At 36.4% G+C, this 24,410-nt stretch overlaps 1 protein-coding gene across 13 annotated transcripts in view; it reads left to right on the forward strand.

Moving 5' to 3' along the window:
* FAM184A (family with sequence similarity 184 member A) overlaps positions 1 to 24,410 on the forward strand; it is a 69,731-nt gene that overhangs the window by 13,233 nt on the left and 32,088 nt on the right. For all 13 annotated transcript variants that reach the window (XM_051614004.1, XM_051614015.1, XM_051614005.1 and 10 more), the window contains exons 2-7: positions 13,218 to 14,072; positions 15,913 to 16,048; positions 18,364 to 18,545; positions 19,195 to 19,392; positions 22,546 to 22,668; positions 24,138 to 24,299. In XM_051614004.1, coding sequence (XP_051469964.1) covers positions 13,218 to 14,072; positions 15,913 to 16,048; positions 18,364 to 18,545; positions 19,195 to 19,392; positions 22,546 to 22,668; positions 24,138 to 24,299 — 1,656 coding nt within the window. The remainder of the gene's footprint in view (positions 1 to 13,217; positions 14,073 to 15,912; positions 16,049 to 18,363; positions 18,546 to 19,194; positions 19,393 to 22,545; positions 22,669 to 24,137; positions 24,300 to 24,410) is intronic.

Raw genomic sequence — 24,410 nt, forward strand, 5'->3', positions numbered from 1 at the left:
ACTGATTTTTTAAGAATGCAGACCAAAGCATAAATGCTATTTGTTAACTAAGTTAGAAATCAAGTTGTCTCTTCACAAGTTAAGATGTCATTCGTAGTTCTATGGAATTAAAACTGTGTATGGAAAGCTGCCTTATACATAGAGTAATTTTAAAATGTGCCTCAGAATATTTTCTCAGTATGCTAACAGTGGGTTCTTTGTATATGGGTTACATAGATAATTATTAAATTTTTCTCCTAGATAATTGTGTATTTTACAATATGCCACCAATTTACCTCTTTGGTTGTTTCCCTTTTCATATAAAGGTAGCTATTTTTGCAGTAGTAGTCAGAACGAGGTACATTTGTTTGAGAGGCTGAGTATATATAAACTGACATGTGCTTAATACAGACCTGTACCCACCTCAGTGCCAGAGGCCTTGAGCTAATTATTCAATGTGAAGTTGCACACAAGTGCATGGTAGTTTTTTTCTTGCGAGTCTACTTACATATGATTTCTGTGTGTTCCTTGATTTTAATTGCCACCGTTTCCTCAACTTCTGCATTTTCAAAACCAAGAATGTGTAATGTATGCTGAAGAAGAAGAAGGCTTCTTTGTTTTTCTTTTGATCATCTTTCTCTATTGTATGTCATGGAGATAATCACAAAATAGATGGAGCAGGCACTTAAGATTTATTCTAACCAAAATTATTTAGCCCTCCAACAAACAATAGTAAGCCACAAATTTGGACCAGGTGGGAATAATACTACACAGCTGACTTAAGAATTCCTAATTTTTCACGAACGATCCTTTGGAATAGTGACTCACAATGTGCAGTCACTCACCTGTAAGATGAAGGCTCTGAGTCCCAGGGAAGTTACCTTAGGTGTGATTCCAGGGGAGGGTCCCCAGCTGCAGAACTCCTGGTCCAAGGAGGTCCAACTCAAAATGGCTTGCAACATCTGACATAAGCATGTGAAAAAGCAAGGTAAGCACATAAAAAACCCCACAACAATACAAAAAACAAACCCCAAAGCGGGCTTTGACAGCCCAAAAGCTCTGGTCTTTGTCAGGACTTCAGAAAGCTCCAGTCTTTGTCGGGGTGAGTGCTTCTGCCATACACTAGCTATCCCAGATTTTCTTTGTAGGATAGCTCATCACACCCAAAACTTGAGGTTTTGCTGAAGATCCTTATTTGATTCATCAGATATGGAGAGTCTTTCTTGGAGTGAAAAATTCAGAACAGTCTTACCTGCAACCTTTTATATGATGAGTTACTGGAAGAGTAGGAGTAAATGCCTCTCATTTCATGTGAAATAAAGTAAGTATTGTACAAGAGACAAATCTAGCAAATTATTGCAATATACAGATTCATAAAATAAGCTTATTGTATTCTAGCTGCCAAACAGAAGCAATAGTAGAAGCCTTCACTGCAATAGCATAGGATGGCTTTTAAAGAATATTCACTAGAGGATATCACTGAAGTTTAGATCCAACTGATTAACCATAATGAAGAGAATACGGATGTTGGACTTACAGCTGAGTGTTCAGGTTGAGAAACCACAGGATTCCACTTAGTGCATTTAATGGGATGAATGGAAAAGTGATGCTTTAGAAAAAGCAATATAATTTTATGCTTTTATCGGGTCTTCACTTTTCCTGTAGGTCTCTAATGGCGCTACTACCGTTTTTCGACTTAAGTATACACAATCTTTCTTCTTCTTTTTTTTTTTTTTCTTGCATGGTTTAGAAAACTTGTGGTGGAAGCAACTGCACAAAATGTAACTTTCTTGGTAGATAGACTAGAGACTAGGAAAAAGTCTTATTTTGTGGGATTTTTTTAAAAACAATTTTAAAATTAGTTGCATCTACACTGCTGTTTCTCATGTGTGCAAGCTAGGCTAGTAGATGTTAGGGTGGAGGGAAAAGTGGCTGAACTGCTGGGCTTAAAGTGTTGTGGTCAGCAGCATGAAGCCCAGTTTGAGACCAGTCACTAATGGTGTACCCTAGAAGCCCATACTGAGGACAGTACTGTTTAACATATATTTTAGTGACCTGCATGATGAGACAATGCACACTCAGTAAGTTTGTAGACAGTACAAAACTGGGTCAAGAGGTTGATAAAACAGATGAGTATGCTGCTGCTCAGAGCTGGACATGCTAGGGAAATGCACAGTCAGGAACCCCATGCAAAGTCTTGGGTCTGGAGCAGCATAACAAGTAGGCAGTTGGGATCAACTGTCTAGAAAGCAGCTCTGCAGAAAAGGCCCTGGAGTTCTGATGACAAGAAGCTGAACATGAGCCAGCAGTGTGCCTTTGTAGCAAAGAAGACCAATGGCATCTTGACTGTATTAGAAAGAGCATAACCACCAACTCAAGGCACTGGTGAGACATACCTGGAGTGCTGGGTCCAGTTCTGCGCTCCCCAACATGAAAAAGACATGGACGTAGTGGAGCAAGTCCAGCAAAAGGCCACTAAGATGATAAAAGGAGTGGACCATCTGTCATATTAGAAGAGGCAGAGAGCTGGAACTGTTTTGCCTGGAGAAGAGAATGCTCAGGGGGATCTTATGAGTGTGTGTATACCAGATGGTAGGGAGTAAAAACGGCTGAGCAGGCATATTCTTAGTGGTGCCTCACGACAAGACAAGGCAATTGACAAACTAAAACATAAGAAATGCCATTTAAACAAAATAAAACACTTATTTTGCTGTGAGGATGGTAAAATACAGGAACAGGTTGTCCAGAAAGGCTGAGGAGTTTCCTTCCTTGGTGATACTAAAAACCCACTTGAGTAAGGTCCTGCGTAGTCTGTTCCAGCTGAGCCTGCTTTGAGCAGGGAAGTTGGACTAGATGACCTCCAGAGGGGTCTTCCAACCTCAGCCCTTCTGTGATTCTGTATAGTTTGTTTCTGTAATAGTTAATGTGTCAAACCTTTAACTAGTTGGTATGAAATGACAAAACAAGTAGCCTGTATTGTGTCAATACTGAGAGGTAGCTAGGAATTGTAAATTGTTTTTGTTGTATGATAAATAACTGTAGGTTACTGGAAAGTATCCCAGTGGGCCACTGCACATTTGTTCTAGATTCATTTCAGGCTGAGCTTTGAGAATAAACTTGGACTGTCAAGTGGTGTGATTTGAGTAAAAGTGACTGTTACCTTCTTTGCTTACCTTATGATTTTACTTTGTATAATGTTTCAAAAAAAGAAAAAAAAAAAGTGAAGGCTTAGTGATCAATCCTTAGTTTGAACATGAATTTTATTTTTTTTTGTTAAAGTCTGCATCATTTTTCCACAGAAAGGGAAGAGAAATTGCTTCAAGGTGGTATGATATTTCTGGGGGAGTGGCTTAAATTATTCTACATTTAATAAAAATTCCATTAATAGACAAGTTTCTGTTTGGAGTTCTCTTTTTTTTTTTTTTAATTCTGGAAAGTTATCATTTACCAATAAACTTCCAGAGATGATTTGTAGTTAAGGCCTTCGTAAAGCAAGAAATGCTGTCGATGAATATACCAAGTTGAGAGTCTTGCAGTGTATGCTTGTCACTGATATTTTTTTTCCCTGCATAGCTGCATACTTGTTTGGAAGGCTCCATGTCTTTCCTTCTCTTAAACTAGCCTGGACAGTAGAGACACAATTATGAGGAAGAAATGGACTTTTTTTCTAGTGTGCTGTTCAAACCACACTGCTGAGGAATGGTTCTTTGGTCCATAGAGGCTGCACCATGTATTTTTGTCTGACTAGTCTCTTCTCCTGTAAGGAACCGCTAGCTACTGAAATTTAACGGAATCTGAAGTTCTTGAGGAAATGGGAATCAAAATAGATCAAGCTTTGAGAGGAAAAGACTGCAGATGGAGAGAGTGTGAAAAGAAAGTTAATTTTGACAAGGAAGACCAACTGGGAAGACCTTTTCCCTAGCTTGTCATACAATACTGCCTTTTCTTTGGGGAGATATAACACAAGAAACATTTTGCTAATGTTTTAATCAGCTCGGCACTTGAGAACTCATCAGTAAGAATTAATAATAATGTGTATAAGTGACAATAATGCTGGCTATCCGTTGATTTCAGATTTATGAGCAAATTAGGAGGAAAAGATATTTTCTTTAATGTCAACCTAATTTACAATTTATTCTGGAAATACTTGTGACATTTTGAGGTGATGGCACTCAAAAATATTTCTTTGGAGATCCTCTAGAGCAGATTGAGAAATGGACATCCTTCATTTTACTTAACATTTCCACAATTGTTCTTCTTTCTCTACCTCCCCTCCTGCCAAATAAAAGAAAAAACAAACCCCTTTCATTCTGAATAGTTAAAGTTTTTAATTCTAGCTTCAATTCCAAATATTAGTGAGTACTTTTACAAAAAATATTTTTTATAAAGAAGCAAGGCATACTTAGTTATTTAAATAACTGTATGATTCTAGATGGTGAAATCCAAAACCAGTCAATCACAAGACAGCTTTTCATTATAACTATTTAGTTTTCAGTAGATGTTTAAAAACTTGACACTTCAGATGGTAAAAGTTAATAGTGGGTTAGAAAGCAGGTGGTATAGATTAAGATTTAATTATAAGATTTTAGTCCTGAATTACAGAAAAAGTCAGCTTCACTAATAAAGTAGGGAAACAGATTGAAGGTCACAGGACAGTAATTTTTCAGACTACAGATTATTTTGAGCCATGACTTATTTTTCTGTGTAGTGCAAATAACTGCATTACTTAAATATTTCTTTCTGATAAAAATCAAGTTGGTGAAAATACAGATGTGATTGTATCAATAATAATTCAGCCAAGTCTAGCCAGAAAAACTGGAGACTTAGAACAGCAAATATATTGATATAAATGATACTGTGTCAAATATTTTTATAGTGGCCCTTTTTAAAAAAAAAATTTATTTTAGAACAATATTAAGAACTTAAGCTTTTCTTTCAGACAATACATGGAATAAGCTGATCAATCTCAGTCCTTTTATATGAGTGTTTTATCACTGTAAATTAAGCATCTGTACGTGTGGTGGATTATTTCTTGAAATATTTTTGCAGAAATGTTCAACTTCTGGTCATCTTTGTAGGCTCTCATTACTTCAGTATCAGCAAATGTAATCATTTAAGCCTTTTTATCCCTCTGAGGAAAACCCGCTTTTAAAGTGCCATCTCTCATGTTTTGTAGCAAAATTTTTTCTTATGTGGATGCTAGTTCAAGGAGAAATACCAATTGTTTTTTATTAAGAACAGAAAAAAAAGAAAAGAATAAAGAAAAAAGTATGCACCAGTGCATTAGGAAGTATTTTTTCCTTTAAAAAATACATAAATACAGAGAGAGGGAGGAAAACTTCTTTATGAGTGTAAGTCTGGAAAAAAATTTCCAGCTTCATTAACTGTGGCTTGAATGACCATTAAGATGTAATTTGATGGTACAAAATCCAGAAGCTGATCAAGGAAACAAGAAAATTACTATGGCTAGCAGGTAATTAAAGGAGATGGAAATATTGCATCTGTAATTTTTTCTGTAATGTAGTCCTGAAACTGCTGATCCTATAGAATTAATCAAAGAAATTTTAAGTCACTGTGTTTGAAGTAGCCTAAGAAGTTTTGTAAAGAACTGCTATATCTTGATTATGCTTGTATAGCAAATCTTTCTTTATCAATTAAGCAAGTAAGGGGCTTAGGTCGACTTAGCTTGATTTACAGATATTGGCCAAACTGAAAAATAAGTACTGATTTCCAAGGAGGCATTATAGAACACTGTTACAGAACTATTTTGTGCTGGTATTTGCTCCCATTCTGACTAACTTCTGAAACTTTTTAAAAACACTTCCTCTTTCCTAAGTTTTTCTTCAATGTGTTCTTGGGTTGTATTGAAATCTGTACTCATAATTAGATTTAAACTTGCATTATACTCTGTTCTGACTTATTCTGCAAGTTGCAGTTAGCAAAACTGAATGTCTCCTAATCATGCATAGAAATGGTTGTAGTTGAGAGCAGTGTAATGCGGATGTACGGAATTGGATTGCTGAGCACTGTAACCTTACGTAACTCCATTAGAGCCAGCAGTGCAAGAGTAGAACAGCTGAGCATTTCTCTCAGATATCATCTAGTAGCCAAGTGGGGGATTATGTGCCAGGTCATGCAAAGCAGTAGTGGCAATGTCTCACCTCTAACTGGGGAAATAGACCTGTATAATTTGGTATATTGTGAAGAGGTGTGCTTTACTTCTGTCCAGCTGCTTCTCATCTTTCTGTCAAGGTCTTCAAGTCTACACTTTCCTGCTGTAAAAACTGTTTTGAGTCAAGATTGAACCAAGATAATTCAGGGATGTTTTACTCCTGAAAATTAGTTAAATTGAATCTGGCCAGTAGGCTGTCCATCTGCAGCGTTCTTTAATGGGCATCTTGGACTTTGCTTCTCCAATATTATTCAACTGAATATCCAACCCATGTCTCATAGTCCTCTGCTGTTAACTTTAAATAGCTCTTCCCATTGAATCTGTATTTCTTTGTGTGACATCACAACTGCTTTCTTTGCATGGTAGGCTTTGCCTCAACTAAGGATCTTCTGAAGGTTGTATTGTGTTTGGGCAGAACAGTATTGTTTCTGTCAGTCATACCTTAGCCAGGCCATGATTCTTTTTTAAAACCTTTATAAAATTAACTTGTATTTCATCAGCATTTAAGATGTTTGGTTTTTTTGTAAGTAACTTTTGCTGTGAAAATGCTGAAAACCAAATTAGAATAGTTTCAGAAGACAGGGCTTGCAGGTTGTATCTAATATTTAGTCTCTTTTCTGCACTTCCATCTTCTCCTTGTCTTAATAGGTGTAACAAATCCACCTTTTCCCTAAACAAACACTCTCAACTGCATATTGACAAGTCGTTTTTCCTCTTTTTTCTCTTTCATCAAACATCATGTGCCTTCCATAATTAAGGCCTTGTTTTGTGGAAGCAAAAAGATAGATCTAAGGACTCATGTTTTTTTATTGTATTTTGATAAGTATTTCTAAGTGATATTGCCTTTATTTGCTGTCTCCTCCCTCAGAAACCTGGATACGGTTATTTTATCTGGCATGACTTAGCTCATTACTGCACAAATTCCTGTTCTCCACTGTAGTTTGTTTGGGGTGGGGAAAATATCCTTACTTGTCCTTTTTCTGCAACACATCCAAGGATACCCGTATAAGAAAAAAAAATAATAGAATTTCTACTAACCGTAGTAGGGTGCCATCTGTTCTGCAGTGGACCTTGCTCTATTAAATGGAGTTTCCCCCAGTTATCTATTCCTGTCAGCCTCACATATGCACTAATGCCTCTGTCAAATCCCTTCTTTTTCCCCTGAGGGAGTATTCCACTGGTGAGACCCAGTGTTAGAGGTACTTGGGTGGTAGAGCAGAAGCAGCAACATAGTCTGGTTGTCCACTCTGGCTGTTGTAATGGATGCTTCTCAGTTCACTAGTGTTTACTAAAATAATTTGGAAGGTAGCATGTTGTTGTGTCCCAGTCCAACAACCTGAGTTTTAAACCAGTCTTGACTCTTAGCAGCAGACTGTGGCTTCTGAACTTGCGAATCCCATCGTCCTGCTGTTGCTTGACATGTTGGTTTATAAAATGTGGTGCAGGTAAGGTGCTCCTGTTGTCAAATCTTTGATTACAGAGTGCTCTACAGCTGTATATTTATCCACTGGTATGCTTTTGATTTGTTACCTGTTGGCTTGTTAATGGTTATTCCTGTCCCTGGATTTGGACAAACTGTGTATTTCTGAGATAGGCTGTTGTAATGTAAAGCTTCTGATTAGCTCCCAGAAAGCCTCCCATTTGTTGTCTGACACAACTCTAGGATAAAGGAAAAAGGCAACAGGGAATGACTGAATTGGGCATACTGGTTATTCTGTTGCTGTGCCAAGACATGCTCTGTATCTGCTCTTCTGGTGAGGACATCTCTTATCCCGTGATTGGAATGTGTCATGCCTTTTAATTTAAAGTACAGTCCTTGTAACAATTTATAAATATGCTGAGCTGTCAATGCAAGTGGATCTTTTCCAACAGTGGGATTTTCAGGCAAATACTTGAGTTGGTGTTTTGTTGTGGATCATACACAAATAAAAAAAAAAAAACACAAAGGATTGTAAGTCAAGTAGTTCATGTGGTATTGATCTGTACTTGGCAGTTCAGAAGGCACATCAGATTACAGGTGCTTGCAGAGCATGTGTTTAGGAGCCTGAGGAAAGAATCTTTAGGTATATGTGCCCCTGTGAGGCTATATGCCTTATGTCTATGGTATTGAACACCAAGAAACCTGAAGGCACAGAATATTTTCCCCCTGTTTAATTATCAGTTTAGATGTTAGTGAGCAGTGCATATCCTCTGACTTACGGAGACTTCTCTTTTAAAGAAAATTAAGCATAAGTGTTTAGCAACAAGTGTGAAAGTGAAAAATGGTTGTTGTTTGTTTTAATTAAAAAATTGAATGTTAGGTAGAAGTGGAAAGCTCTTTGTTTGATTCCTGGAAATAAATCATGCTGAACTTCCTGGCATCATTGTCTAAATAATCAGTTGAAAACAGAAGACATTAGAGGTTACTTTTCAAAGCTTTTTACTGTAATAAAATAATTCTGTATTTGTTTTCAGAGTTTTAAAAGGGATGAAATACTAAATTTTACTCAGGCATAAATTGAACTAATGCATTAAGACTGTTGAACATCTAAAGGATATTTTCATAGTAAATTATTGTGGAAGAATATTTTTGTGGGAAAAAAATTTCAAAGGAAGACCAGCGTTTCTGCGGAGACGGTGGTATTGGTGGTGGACACAACTTTTACGGTTACATATTTCACTCTTCCCTGCTCTATTTAAAAAAAAAACAAAACCACTTTGAAATATTTTCCTGTTTTACTCTATTTTTATAATGTAGTAGGGAGAAATTTGTCCAGTAAACCCAAACATTTTCCTGGTTTTAAACTGGTTATTCTGTTTTGTCTTAAATTGACCTTCTGTAGCTTATACATACATATTAAATGCTTAAATATAGCGTACTTCTTAGCATTTGGCATTATTTGGTCAACAGGAAGAAAAGGGAGAAAATTAATGCAATATGCATTGTAACAAAATGTATTATCATTCTGGACTATAGTATAGGGTACATTTCTATATATAATTGATTTATAGTAGAGCCTGGAAGGTTTTTTTATGGGTCTTCTCAATGTAGGCTAAACTTTTCTGTTTGCACCACATTGTACCTTTGCAGTATGACTTGTCTCTAGAAAATCCTTGTTACCCTTTCCTAGTAAATATTACTTATTCCTGCATCTAGCAGCTCTTCTCTACCTATAGACAGCCAGGGTACATCAGGCTCATTGGTCTTTGTTTTCCTCCCTATTGACGCTGTAGTTCTGTAGTTCATTAAATAGGTGAGCAGCACTGATGAAGTCTTGGGGTGTCTTTGGAGCCTCTGGTGGTTAGCAGGTATAGCCAGCAGGAGTAGGAACATGACACTTCAGCTGAACTAGGGACCCATGTGTCGAGTCTGAAATCAAGGTTTACCAGAGACACAAGGTTGATATTTGTGCAAGATGCGTAGTGGTGTGTTTTCCTCATAGGTATCAATTCCTGTTTCCATGTAAAATTAGAGAGAATGAATCACACACTTTTTTTTTTTTGAGATATTTTCTGTGCTGCAAGATGTGTTTGGCACTTAATACTGGTATTAAGGTGAATTACACATTTTTAATTAGAGAAGTGTTCCATCATGACTGAATTGCTGGAAGGAGCTGATGACCAAGTGCAGCTTACCATGCAAGAGTTGGTCAGCTCTCCAAGACATTTACTTTAGAGTAAAAAAATGTCTCAGCCAAATAGTAAAACTTTGGTCTTTCAGTCAGAAACAGCACTGAACACTGGTGGTTGGTTGTATTCTGTTCAAGACACGGAAGCGAATGCAGCAGCAGACTTGCTTAACCTTAACCCATAGTATATAACTAAACACTCCCGTATTCAATTATTGGCATTAAAATAAGTTATTACTGTTATTGTTACTAACTTACTCTGATGTAGTTCTTCGGACCAAAGCACATAGTATTGCAGTAGATTCCTATTAATAGTTAATTATGTTACTGTTTTGTATACAAAGTATTAAGGCCATTAGCTGGCAATCTCTGTTCTTGGAGAGAGGATGGTTCTGTCTGTACCTCTGGAAGTAAATACTAACTGAAAATACAGTGAAGCACAATTTAATTTTCTTTTCTGTCATTGATGAGAACTGCAATGTGTATGATGCATTTAAAGCGGAGGTGGAAAAAATGAGCAGTTTATGCTTCTTGATAATATGCAGTTGTACTGAAAAACCTACTAGTACTTTTTAAAGCATTTACAAGCATGATTAAGAAGTGGCTTATTCTCTGATTTAACAATATGGAGTGCAAAATTTGTTTTATCTGCCCATGTCCAGCTTTTGCAACCTCATTGTATTTCAGTTGCAAGAAACTTACCTGAGCAAGAACTGTTTATTTTAGCTAGAATTTTAAATGTAAAAATTTGTTCCCATGTATTTCAATTTCTATTTTCACTTCACTGAAATGCTTTTAGGTTGCTTTTTCTTCAGTTAGTACATTTTTTTTTTCCTATGTTCCTACTCATACAGTCCATCAAATTCTCAAAGATAAAATCTGATGTAGCTGTTACATTACTTTAAAAGTTCAGAGATTTGTGATAGAGTAATCTGATAGAACTGAAATTCAGGTTTCTGAAGAAAATATGTTATGGTACAACATTCAGTTGCATGCATTTTATTTGATTTAAATGTTTTTCTGTAAGACACCCATGACCTTCAGTTAGGGAATGAGTGATGCTTGTTGAATTTTAGGTGTTCAGTGTTTTTTCTGTTGAGTAAGTGGATGATGAGAATTTAAAAGGTACCTTCTGAATCTGGCATTGCATTAAGCTTATTTTTCACTCAGACATCTCAGCGAAGATCCCATTGCCAAATCATAACACCCTTGAAAATATTATGTGATTTATACTTTCTGCAGATTATAGTGCTGCATGACCTGGGACTGGAACACTGCTTGAAGTGAGAAAGAGCATTATGGCACTTCTGTGCACAAAGACTGGAGGCAAGGGCTGGTTAGAGCATGGCAACTGACCTAGTGTTCTGCAGATACTTACTATAACAACCTAATAATGTGTGAAAAATATTTATAAACACCTTTTTTCCTACATTGTTTAGTTTCTCTTAACCAAAACTAAGGCCTCTTAATGCAAAATACTGCATGTACTTTAATAAATAAATAAAATAAATCCCTTAGTTTTCAAAGTATTTCTGATATGAACAAAGGTGTTGAGCACTGGACGCCATTTAAATGACATAAAAACTAAACCTTTGGGATACAATAGCTGAGACTGTATGTTGGTGAGAGGAGAGAGATGAAAGCTTTGGTCAGATGCTACTGTTGGCATTACCAAATACAATGAAAATATAAAAGATTGAAACCTTGGGCAAAGGGCATTGTAGTGATAGTTGTGAATCTGCTTATGGAATTGCATGTGGTTTTGTTGTATTTTTTTTTAGATGTATTGGAGGAGGTTTTTTGAGTCTCTGAACCATGATGCTGTTTTGCAGCAGGAAAAACAATGTTCTAGGAAGGAAGAAAGCCAGAATCTACCTGCTGCTTGCAGAAATATTAGCAGCATAAAGAACAGTTTCCAAAACCATGGAAGAGCTTTTTTTTTTTTTCCATCTTTCATTAAATAATGTGAAAATTTAATTAGAAAAATGGAAGCTAAACCTGCTCTTCCAGATTTTTTGGCACAAGTGTTAAAGAATAAAAAGCTCCAGAAAACAGAGCTTGTTACATTGTGTGCCAAAATCTTGAATCTGCTTTTTCGAATCTGAGAACTCTTTTGAGCTGTGTCACTTGATTGTAGACCCTTTCTCCAGTCTCAGAACACAGAGACATACTGTGCTTGGTGCCAGGAGATCAATTCTGGGCCACCTTCATATCTCCTGGCCCTGTGGGCAAGTCAGTGTCATCTTCCTCCATTGCCTGCTTTAATGCTAACAGAGGACTGGTCCAGGTTCTGTCCTCACAAAACAAAACCAAAACCAACCAAACAAAAAACAATCCAAACTACAAAGGACAGATTTTTTCTAGGTTCTCTGCTTCTTCTGTGTTTTTCATTTTTGTTGCTTCTTGTTAATTTTTTAGGTATAAAAAATACACTAATAATAACTTTTTCGGTTATGTTTTATGGTTCTGCAGCGTGTCTGGGAAGCGTAGGAATTTTCTGGAGTTCTTGGAGCACAAAGTGTTGTATTAAAACCACCTTTTGCATGAATAGTTTGTTCACAGATTCATCCATATACACATCCATACACACATCCATACACACATAATTACCCATATGTCTGTATTGGTGAGAGCACTTCCTAGTTAAAAAACAGAAGGACAGACTACCATGTTGTGGTGCAATTGAAATGTCCCATAGGATATATCTGGTTATTTTAAAACTTTGACTGAATGTTAGGCAGCTTTGCTGGTTTCACAGCCATCTTGAGCTGCTTGGCTCCTTGGGCTCTCCACACAGTTGGCTGCTCTGCTATCTGCCTTTCTGTTCAGCTGACTTAGCTGGAAAGCTGATGAGCTTATATAGTGAGGGACCTCAGACCTTAGGCCATCTACATACAAAAGATGCCTACTAGGTAAGCTGTCAAAGCAGAAATTGTATCTTGTCAATGTCAGCATTTTAGGTGTTTCTAAAATGAAATATTGAAGAATAGTTAGTGTTTGAAAAGGAGGAGTTTGAGATTTGGATTTTTTGTTCCGATCTAATGTTACTCTCTGACAGAAAGTCTCTGTTCAAATTTCTTTTTAGGCTATGCTTTTAGTTCTTTTAAGTACAGTTTGCTTTTTTCAAATGTGTCGTATGTGCTTTTCACCAGTGCTGTTTATAGCAACAACATGCATATAAAGGTAAAACTTTCATCAGGAAAATTAAAGGTTAGAAAGTATAGAAAAAACATTCTACAAGAGGTACCAGATTTTCATGACTAATACAGTCCCATTCATAATGAATGTCACGTGCAGACTACACAGTCACATGCATAATAATGCTTGGTGTCTTATTTGGATCATGAAGCTGTGCCCAATTGTCAGTAACTTTTCAGAGCACCTACGTGTTTTTTCTTGTGATTGAACAGATACTCAGAATGCCTTTTGTCTAATATAATCTTATTCTGTGTTTGTAGGTAATATATGCTTTGAACACTAAAAATGATGAACATGAAGCTGCTATCCAAGCCCTTAAGGATGCTCATGAAGAAGAAATTCAACAAATTCTTGCAGAGACCAGAGATAAGATCTTACAGTACAAAAGTAAAGTTGCAGAAGAGATGGATCTCAAGAGAAAGATCCAGGTTTTAGAAGAGTCACTGGAAGATCATAAAAAGATGAAACATCAGGCCTTGACAGAATTTGAAGCCTATAAAGGTAGAGTTGAAGATATGCAGCTTTGTGCAGAAGCTCAGCATGTTCAACGTGTAGTGACCATGTCAAGAGAAGTAGAAGAGATCAGAAAGAAATTTGAGGAAAGGCTGCGAAGCTTCATACAGTTACAAGTGCAGTATGAGAAGGACAAGCGTACAGCTCTGGAAGACTTGAGAGCTGCCCACAGGCTTGAGATTCAAGAACTTCTGAAGACTCAACAGAGTCAGAATGCTACTTTAAGTAAGGGACAAGAAAAACTAGAGGAATTGCATAGACTGGAGTTGGAAGACTTGAACAGTAAAGTTGAAGAGTTAAGGCTGGAAAGAAAAAAACTCATTGAGGACTATGAAGGCAAACTCAGCAAAGCACAGTCCTTCTATGAGCATGAACTTGATTCTTTGAAAAGATCTCAGCTTTTTACAGCAGAGAGTCTACATGCTTGCAAAGAAAAAGAAGCTGAACTTAGAAAAGAATTTCAAAACCAGGAAAGTATGTTACGGAAGAATCTGGGAAAGCTTAAAACTGAATTGCAAATGGTCCAGGATGAAGCTGCCAGTCTACGGGAAAAATGTCAAAAACTTCAGGTGGCTCTTGGTACAGCAGAAAACAATGTTCAGGTGAGACTGATGCTGTGTTGTCCCTAAGACTGGGAATTTTCTTTTCCTATTTATGCTGTCTTTCTGTGAGGCTGGTAGGCTGAGGAGACTGGAACATGTAAATATATTTTCTGTCACTCATACTTGATTGTCATCTACTTCTGTTTTTGTTGTATATGTTTGATTTTCCCAGACTGAATTAATACTGCTTTGTATTCCAGTAGAATCTAGAAGCCCCTACCCAGGAGCTAGGAGGGAGCTTGGTCAGGACAGCTGACCCCAACTGACCAAAGGGATATTCCACACCATATCGTGTCATACTCAGCATATAGAGAGCTAGGGTAAGACTTCTGGAGTTAAGGCATTTGCCTTCCCAAGTAACTGTTAGGCCCATTGGAGCCCTGCTGTCCTGGAGATAGCTGAACACGTGCCAATGGAAAGCAGCAAATGAATTCCTTGTATTGCTTTACCTGTTAAACTGCCTCTATCTCAACCCACAGATTTTCTCACTTTCACTCTTCTGATTCTCTCCTGTGTACTGCTGGGGGGAAGCGAGCGAGTGGCTGTGTGGGGCTGAGCTGCTTACCAGGTTAAACCACAACACAGTGTTATTTAGATACTTAAGTTTCTTGTCCTTAAAGAAGCACAAGAAACCCCAGAAATACCAAGACTGTTTTGGGGGTTTTTGGTCACCAAAAAATTGGGCTGAGTATGCTGGACTTGAAGGAAAAGGTACTGTGAAATTCTGCCTGTCTTTTAGTAGCTATGCTGAGGCTTGAAGAACAGCAATTTCTGTGGGTAAGCTTGTATTTCGCGTTTGCAGTTACTCTCAAGTTTCAAAGCCAGAAGTACCTTAAATGTGATGTTTGTAGTAATTTTGGAGTTGAGATGGGCCTTGAGCTTTTTCCAGTTACAGACTACTTCTAACACATATTTTGTACTATTCTTGCTTCTTGTGTAAAGGCTACAGGGTGTAGTGAAACAAAACTGCCACCTGTATCAAATGTTGAATTCAGAATACGATTTTCCAGATTTCCAAGGGGTCTTCCTAAAGTTCATTTCTAACTTTGTTGAATTAACAAAGAAGAATTTTTGTCTTCCAATCGACTACATCAAGGACATGGGTTTCTGGCAAGCCGCAGTGAAGAGGAAACCCCACTGTATATTGATTATTCTTGCAATCAAGGGGGTTCTCTTGATTCCAAAGAAGAGGAAGAGTCTAATAAAGCTTTTGTAGTGAATTTTAATGTCAGGTCCTGCTCTCATCATTCTGGATGAGGTGGTCAAAGGCATAATCTCACCACTCCTGGTGTCCATGTTTCTTTACATGTTGTGCCCAGTGTTTCCCCCAATTCTATTTCTAAATTTAGTTTCTGCAATGACATTTACTATTCTGGGGTCTTCAATGATGAGAAATTCAACTTTCCTTTTAAAACAGAGCAAGATTTCCTTTTCCTTTCTGTGTGGCTGAGAACACATTAACACACTATCAAGATATGCTGTTGTGAATCAGCACATCAGACTTAAATCAAACTTTTAGTATGTTTTAAGTATATCTATGTGCAGCTTCATTTGTGTCAGTGCTGAATATTCAGAGTTGCAATGAAGGACACAGTAAACTGCTGTGAACATACAATGTATTCTTCCATGTAGAGAACTCTGATACCAGAAACCGGGTTTCTCAAATTTTTGAAAAAGTATTATCATCATATTAATTTTATACTATTACAAGATTTCTGCTTTTCTATGAATAAACTGTGTTTACTGAAGGGTCTTTTCTATACATTTTAACCTAAAGCTCATCTAAATTTAAGCTTGATTGTATATAATGATAACAGTTATTATACTGTTCTTCTTTTAGGTTCTTCAAAAACAGCTAGATGATGTGAAGGAGGAGGAGATGTCATTGTTAAGCAAACACAAGGAAGTGGAAAGCGAGTTGGCAGCTGCTAGAGAGCGCTTACAGCAGCAGGCCACTGATCTTGTTCTCAAAGCCAGTATGTATGTCAGTAACTTAATCTGAAAATTAATGTAATTTCTTTATTCTGGCCTTTTCTTTTTCTTTTAACCTTGTGCAGCAGCTTTAGAGTATCTAAAAACTGTTCAGTACTGTCCAGAGGCGCTTCTGATATGTTTTGTTATCACGTGCCTTGTGCTTATGATTATTTTTTTGTGTACTTATTTGTCCAAATGTTCTACTTTGTATGGCACGTCTGCATCTTTCAGGCCTTGGAATTTATTGCCTTAGCTTCGCTTGTACAGAATGCTTCTGCTGTGTGTCTGTTCTCCACATAATCACTAAGACATGTTTCCTGTTTGTCCACCTTTTTCACTTGCCTTGTCTTTTCACTGAGATTGGAACTTTACACCTACTGTCAGAAGACTTGCAGCTTATCAGTTAATAAATCCCTTATGGTTTCCTTTGTAGGAGTTTTATTTACTTTTATGTGGTCATTGGTATGTGGTAAGGCATTAAAAATGGTTTAAGATTTGCTGTATGCTTGCAGGTTTTAACTTACCGGCTTTTTCTTTCTAGTAGACTGCTTAGTGGTAGGAGATGAGCATGGGCCCAAGTACTTGAACTTGGTTAACTATTGCATAGGTAGGACTGTAGACTAAAAATAAGCTCCTGGCTTATCTTCAGCCTTGTTCTACTAGATCTATTGTAGAAATACCTGATTATTTTCCGCACAAGCTCAGGGGCCTTCGCAAATGTCTGTTTGGATAAGATCACCTTGTTTTGAAGGCTGGAATATTGCCAGATTGTGCCAAAGTAAGTTTTTAAAATGTTACTGAAGTAAACATACACATTATCTGAAGTTTTGTCTTCAGTTTTTAGTTTTATCAACCAAAAGGGCCTGAATGGCTCTTAGAAATTCTTCAGAACTTAGTACAATTAGAAGTGTGCATGGGTTGTAAAAATAATACTTACATTGTAGCATTTTCCAAGGCCAAATTCCATTATGTATGCCACTGTCCTTCCTTTCACATCAGTGTCCACAGACAGCAAAGGCTAAAACTGTTTTCTTTCGGCTCATGTCTTGCTTTAACTGCAGATGGAAATTAATCTGGAGGCTCAGTGGTTTTGTCTGGTGGACTTTCACTTAGCTGTTTCTTAGTAACTTAAATTTAAAAGCAATACTCTGTCATTAAAACTCAAGTAAACTGTTGGGTTTGAGGGTTATAATAAAAGGGGGGTGGGGTAGAGAGTCATAGAAGTTGTGATTAAAAAAAAATATTCTGTGTAAATAATACACTTTATTATCTGGATGCTTTCTTTATGTGAAACTGTTGGGGATCTCTGTATAATTCCTGAAAGTCTGTTTTCACATGATAATTGTTAAAAGACATATTTCAAACATATCTAGGTCATGCATTTTATGAAAGGGATAACAGGGTCTTTCTATCAAAAGATCCATTCCAACATGGACTGTCAGCTTAGGTGTGACTTCATGATGTTTCTACAAAGATGTTAAAGTAAAGGGAGAATATCCCTTCTCTTTCAGTTGAGCAAACCTAGAAGCATCCTCTATTCCATAATGGTCTTCTATCTCCTCCTAAAGTCTTTCCCAGAATAACAAGAGTTTCACTGCTGTGGTCAGCGAACTAGTAGAAGTATTTTCAATAATATAAATTGAGAAGAGGAAGGACAGAAATTTCTGAACTAATTAATCTTTTTCCATTGGTGTTGTGAATGACAGATGATTATGCTGTCTAGCTTTGTAAATTTTTATATTGATAGATATAAAAGAGAAACTAAAAGCAATCCTCTAACCTGCGAGGATTTAGATAATACTTTATTATGGAGAGAATGAATTCTGTTATATCTTTTAGTCATATCCCTATGTCAAAATAAAGTGTAGTTCTGTACTTTTACATAGATTTAGCTGCTATACCTAGCATGCTGGCTATATGATAAGTCTGAAAAAAACAGTAGCATCTTTACCACTGGACTTCAATGTTCTGCTTTCTGTTGTTGCTTAATGTGGGGTCATAAGTGGGGTGAATCCTTCATGACAGGCTGGTTGTGTTCATACTGTTGCCTACATCTGCTTTTTCTTTGGAATCAATATGCACCTTTGAACAAGGAAAACTGAAATGAAAGGCACCCCAGCACCAAGCACTCTATTGTTGTTACATTTTGCAGTAAAATTGAAAAAAGGAGAAGGTAAGTATTGCAATGGAGATAGTGGAGATCCATTTGAAAGCTTTCACTGGAGTTGTACTTCTAGAAATCACTGAAATATGAGTATGTACTTCAGTTACATGAAACCAATGTCATGAGGTTTTAAAGAGCTGTTTTGTTTTTTAGGTCACATTGGAATGCTTCAAGCTACTCAAATGACTCAAGAAGTTACAATCAGAGATTTGGAATCAGAAAAGTCTAGATTAAAAGAAAAACTATCCCAACTGGAAGAGGAAAGAAACTTATTACAAAGCAAAACACAAAGTCTGGATGAGCGACAAAGGCAGCAAATTCTGGCTTTGGAGAAGGTTAAACAGCTTATTGGCTTTAGTTGAATAAAAATGAAAGACTTAAGATCCTAAGGAAAAAAACCAAACTTGATTATGTTTTAATTTTTGTTTGATGTGACTAGACTAGGATCAGTAGTAGTGTGTTCAAATATAATGTACGTAGCAACACACAGTGACTAATATAGAGTGTAAAATGAGAGCAAAGGAAATCAGATTAGATGATGTTCAGACTGCTTTGGACATCTTCTAACAATTTAATTTAATTTGTAGCCTTGTGTGTAGATGCCAAGTATCTAAAGTGTCTCAGTAAGGAGAAGGTTGAAATGGTTAAAGAACATTTTTTAAAGCTATTCTCTGAAAATGTACTGAGCATGTTTGAAAATACTGAAGTTTTCTATAGGCTTGATTCCTGGGTGCTGTTTCCCAAGATTGAATAGAGAAAAAAAATATATTTTAATATGGCTATATTGCTTTGAATGGATATATTGAAACTAACTTTTTGGTTATTTAATTATTTAGTCAGTGCTTAGTGTTTGCTCAGTTTGTTTTGTCTGGAAGTTAATTTTTGTAGATATATGTCACCAGTAATGTTTTTGCATTTTTATTTCCTACTGCTCTGATTTTACAGTTTGATAGAATTAATTTATTTTTTCTCTGTCTCTTATAGAAAGTAAATGAAGCAAGGGAGACACAGCGTGAATATTATGAGAAGGAGCTTGTAAAATTGCAAGCAAGATTGGAAGGAGAGGCTGCACAGTTAAAGGAGGCTCATTCCAAGACCTTGGAAGAATTGGCATGGAAACATCATACTGCAATTGAGGCTGCACACAGTAATGCTAATAAGGATAAGAAAAAACTGCAGATGGTAGGTTTGAGTTTTCTAAATAATAAGCATGTTACAAAAAGCAAATGTTAGAGTTTGAACCTTGTACCACATGGTTTTGTTTGGCAAGTTTTATTTGGAGTTACCTCCAGATTTGCTGTGCCTCTCTGAAGAAACTGCTCAGCTGTTATTAAAATAATGTACATCTTGTCACAAGAAGAGCATTTGTGCTGTAATTTGTCTGCATACAGAATAGGAATTCTCAATTCAATACAACTTTATTTTCAAGTATCGTAGGTGTTTCCCCAGGATTTGTGACTCATATTCAGAAAGTTTGGTATATCGCTCAAGATTGGGTCTTCTGAAGAAGATAAAATATTATGTTACTCTAATACTTATTTAAATCTTTAATTACAAGTCCAAAAGTGCAAAAAGATACTAGTACTCGACTATATTCATACTCAGAAGATGATAACAGATGTAATTTAGATAATAAAATTATTCTCACTGGACATTAACTATTAATTTACCTTTGACTGGAATCCAGACACTGAAAGGATTTTTTGATTCACAAAATTGGCCTTTTCTTTTTTGGGATAAATGAGAAGACCAATTTTGAATTATTCTTAGTCTAATTGTATGTACATTATACACAAATTTTTCTTTATATAGTAAGTACAGAATAAATATTGTTTAATTTAAGGCTTTGTTATGCCCAGCTGGTGTGTTGACAGGAAATATAACAAGAAGCACAATAGTAGTTAGTGTTGTATGTCTTAGACTGAATTACTTCACTGTTGTGTTGCTTCTTTAGTTTTATTTTTAATAAATTGGAAAGATTTTTTTCATATCTCCCAGTAGTGGAAGTAGTTCTGTGACACAGGTGCATCTGATCTTTTTTTACTTCCTTTGTAACTTTAAACATGCCTGTTGTTAGAACAATGTCTCTTAAGGCTTTCTGGGAGTATTCTTCTTCTACTTCAGTAAGATGTAGGTTTCTTTTTGTTTTGGTTTCTCAAAGGATATCGTAAAATGTTTGTGTTTAAATCATCATATTAGTTAAAATACAGTTCTATAAATGAGAAATGTGAAACTTGATTTTTAGCAAGGGGAAATTAACCATGAAAAGATGTCAGGGTCAAGATCTCCTAATCAGTATATTGTCTCCTCTTTCAAACCTGTCTCACTAAGTACATGTTGTGTTATCTGAGTAATTCAAGGCAGAAACAGTCAGTCTCAAATGTGGAGAACAGCCGAATTTGTTATGAGGTAAGAAGTTTGGTAAAAGGAGCCTTTGGGTGGAGGACATGAGGATTTATTAGGACTGAAAGACTGGGAAAAGCATCTGGAGTTCAGAAAGTTTTGAAAAAAATGGAACAGAAGAGAATTCTAAAGAATCATAATAGGACTCAAGAAATAGCTTAAATATATCTCTCTGCTTCAGTTTTTTCATCTGTAAAATGAGCTGTTAATGGCATCAGTTTATAGAAGGATTATGAAAATAGAGCTGCTAATAATTTTGCAGTACTGCACAGCTGTACTGACAAGTATCATAAAAAACCTAATTACTCAGTTATCAGAATAGGGTCTGAATAGATAGCACCAGTGAAATTTTGCAGATTGCAGATTTCACAGTGTGAAGAAGAAAAATTGATTTAGCAAGCATGGTTTGTCCCATGTGGTGACTGGTCTGGGCACGGTGGAGGAACACACACCTGTTGTATAGCAATGGATTACGTAAAGTGCAAGTCTTTGCTTTGTCACTCTGTCCAGCTTCTGCCATGAACATTTATTGCCTGTTGCACACCCTGATGGAATGCTAGAACTAACAAGCTACTAAGCTTAATATGCTTACTACCCTCAGCAAAGCATTTAAGAGGTCTCTGGTTTTGGATAAGGAAGGGTTGGCTCCTGTTGCTTCTTGGAATGAGCTGGATGACACAAAGTTACTATCTTTCAGCTTTTCTTAAGTTTCCCTTAGACTTCTATATATTTTCATGACATTCTTTTTCCTCTTGAATTCTTAAGCTCTTAACTCTCTCTGTCTCTGCAATCTTACTAATGCCTGCAGTTGTATTTCTTGTTTTGTGCATTGCTCTCATTATGTATTTTCATCATGTTTCTGAGATACTATTGATTTCTCAAAAATCTGAGCCCACGGCTGGACAGAGGCACTGAATCAACTGTAAGCCTTGCATTACAGCTAATCCCTAAGAGGGAGTTAGTAAAAGGATCTCTGTAGCTGCATAGAAAATCTTGAAGTCTTGTAATTCCTGGCTCTGGAGTACCTTACCTGGCAGCTTCATTTTCTTCAAGATGACTTTGTAGTATAATAAATTATGCAGTGTAACCCACAGCAATGAAAACTCTTAATTTAAAATGTTTCATGTTAAGTATTTTGTGGCAGAAATTGTTCTTCTGAAAATATGTTCTGAATAACAATCAAGTTGAAGTTGTAGTTTTTTGTAGTTTTCCTTAAGAAAAAGAAAAAAGTTTCCATCGTATACTTATAACATATACAAACTAGGCTCATGTAAGAGAAATGTAATTCAGCCAACAGTGTTGTTTTCAGAATTTGCCTATTACTCCACAGAGATCAAATGAAAACAGAGGTGTTATTTGATTCTTTCTGTGTAGCTGAATAATATTTTTTAATTTATTTTGGTTCTATGTTAATTTTATAGATACAGTGTGGGGCTTTTTTTCATTGATTGTAACAGCCTGAAAAAATTCCCAAACCTCCGTCTTGATTTTAAGCTTTGCTGTTTTCTGTGAGGATTATGTATAGGAGATAGATTGGTAAAGGCTAAAGATTAAGCATATTATCAGTGTAATTTTATAAAAACATGAAAATTTCTGCATTCTCTCAATGCAGATTGAAAATCTGAGAAAGTAGATACAGTTTTAATGATTTTGAATAAAGTACCAATTAAGCGTAAAGTGAAACTAGTGATTTACAAGAAAGTCCCATTTGTGATTAATCAAGGATGTTAAATTAGAAAAGAAACTGACAAAAGGCATCAATTGTAAAAGGAAATAAATGTTCATGTTTTAAAACTTTAGGGAAAGGAAAATTCTTGCGTGAGACCAGGAGTATTTATGCCAGGAGGAATAGTTTTCATGTGGTACACCTTTACTTGGAGATGACTGGATGACAAATATTTAATATTTCTTCCATCCTTCTCATTTTCAAAGGAGTTGGAGCAGCAGTTTGAGAAGGAGAAACTGCATTTGGAGGGTGATAAGAATCAGCTCCGACAGCAGCTGGAAAACCTGAAGGAAGAGCTGACAACGAAACTGACTTCTGCCAATCAGGAGGCAAGGGTTAACTTAATTTTCTCACCCAATGGGCCTGTGCACTGGACCACATTTCATCCGTAATGATCTTCTGCTTAGAATCCAGTACAGAGCTAGGACTAGACTGGTCTGTTTAGTGTCTTATTTCTCTTTAGAGTACAGTGTTACTCAAACACAAGTTATTTGACTTGCTTCTGAGCACTGATTTTTATTATCCTTTGCAAAACAGGTTGACGTACAAAACAGTTGGCGTAAACAGCCTTTCTTGTTTTAACTCTGCTTATCTTCTCATTAGGTACACAGACCTCTACACAAAATATGTCAGGAAACAGAGGGAAAATTAACTATATTTAAAGCCATATTTATTTACAATTGACATTCTGTGAATTCTAGTCACCTTCCTGACTTGCAGGTGATCATCATATTTTTCTCATTCGGCTCACTTCTAGTACCAAGCTATTTAAGAACAGCATAATTTGAAATTCTTGTCAGATATTTTTTTTGAGAGTTCAGGTTAAGACATGATACTAACTTTTTCATATTTCTTAGGATGAGGCTGGCTGTTTACATTCTAGATCTCCTTTGTTTCACTCTTGACCAGTCAAGACCTTTTTAGAAAGATTCCTTGTTTGTGTCCCTTGGCAGAGTAGTCTAAGAACTGGTCATCTCCATGCAATGGATTTCCAATTATATTACTAAGGTTCATATTAAACAGCCTCCAGCATTGCTTTGTCATTAGTAGAACAAATCTAAGTCCTCTAAGCAGTATTCCTACATGTTTCTGTATACTTTAGATCTGCAGGACTGCTGTTCACATCTCTGGCAACTGGTATACTATTACCAGACACATAGTCAATGGTGTGCTTCAATGGTATCAATGTAGTTTTAGGGGCAGTTTTTGATGTAGAGATTATCCTTCAGGTAGTAGGCTTTGCAGGGAATTACTAGCCGTTTGCATATAATGCAAAGGAACACAGAGAAGTGATCAAGTTTACTTTAGCTTTTCTCTGTCGTGCCAAAGAAATTTGGGATTCCTTGCTGAGAGGAAAGGAGTCATCCCTCTTGTTAAACACTTCATGGGTTGCATACAGAGGAAGAGAGTTCTGAGAGGGCTGTGTGTGTGTGTATATACGTGTGTGTGTGCGCACCCCTGTGTATATTGTAAATAGTATTTGCATATACTTATGCTAACAAACAGAAAGTAGGTACAACTCTTACCTGTTAATAGCTGCAAAACAAAGGTTAGTCCTTTTTTGAGGCACTTGTACCTCATAAAATCAAAGAATTCAATGAAAATATTTTTACAATACTATAGGAATTTGGATTTTAATAGCGAAACATTAAGCGATATTAAAAGAGAACAGACTGCAAATTAAAATTTGTCTAGGTTGGAATTAGAAATCACTGGGAAGAAAATTAAACCAGGATGACTTTGCTGCTCTTACTAATAATTATTTAAACTACAGGTTTGTGGGATTTTTCTGTCATAGGTGTGTCGTCTGCAAGACCTAGTACGAAAAAGCGAACAGGGCCTTGGTACTGCAGAAGGACATATTTCCAGTCTTCAAGAAGCTCAGGAAATACTCCAGAAAGAGCTAGAACTGACCAGAGCAAGACTGAGAGAGACCACCGATTCATTGTATAGTGTTGAGGTAACCATGATGTTGGAGAATAAATTGTGCAAAGTACAGTCCCAGCACTTTTGGGTTTGTTTTTGTAAGGGCAAGAAGTATTCCATGCACATTATTGAAGGAGTTACGTGT

This window comes from Apus apus, chromosome 3 (assembly GCF_020740795.1).
Source record: "Apus apus isolate bApuApu2 chromosome 3, bApuApu2.pri.cur, whole genome shotgun sequence".
Classification (NCBI taxonomy): domain Eukaryota; kingdom Metazoa; phylum Chordata; class Aves; order Apodiformes; family Apodidae; genus Apus; species Apus apus.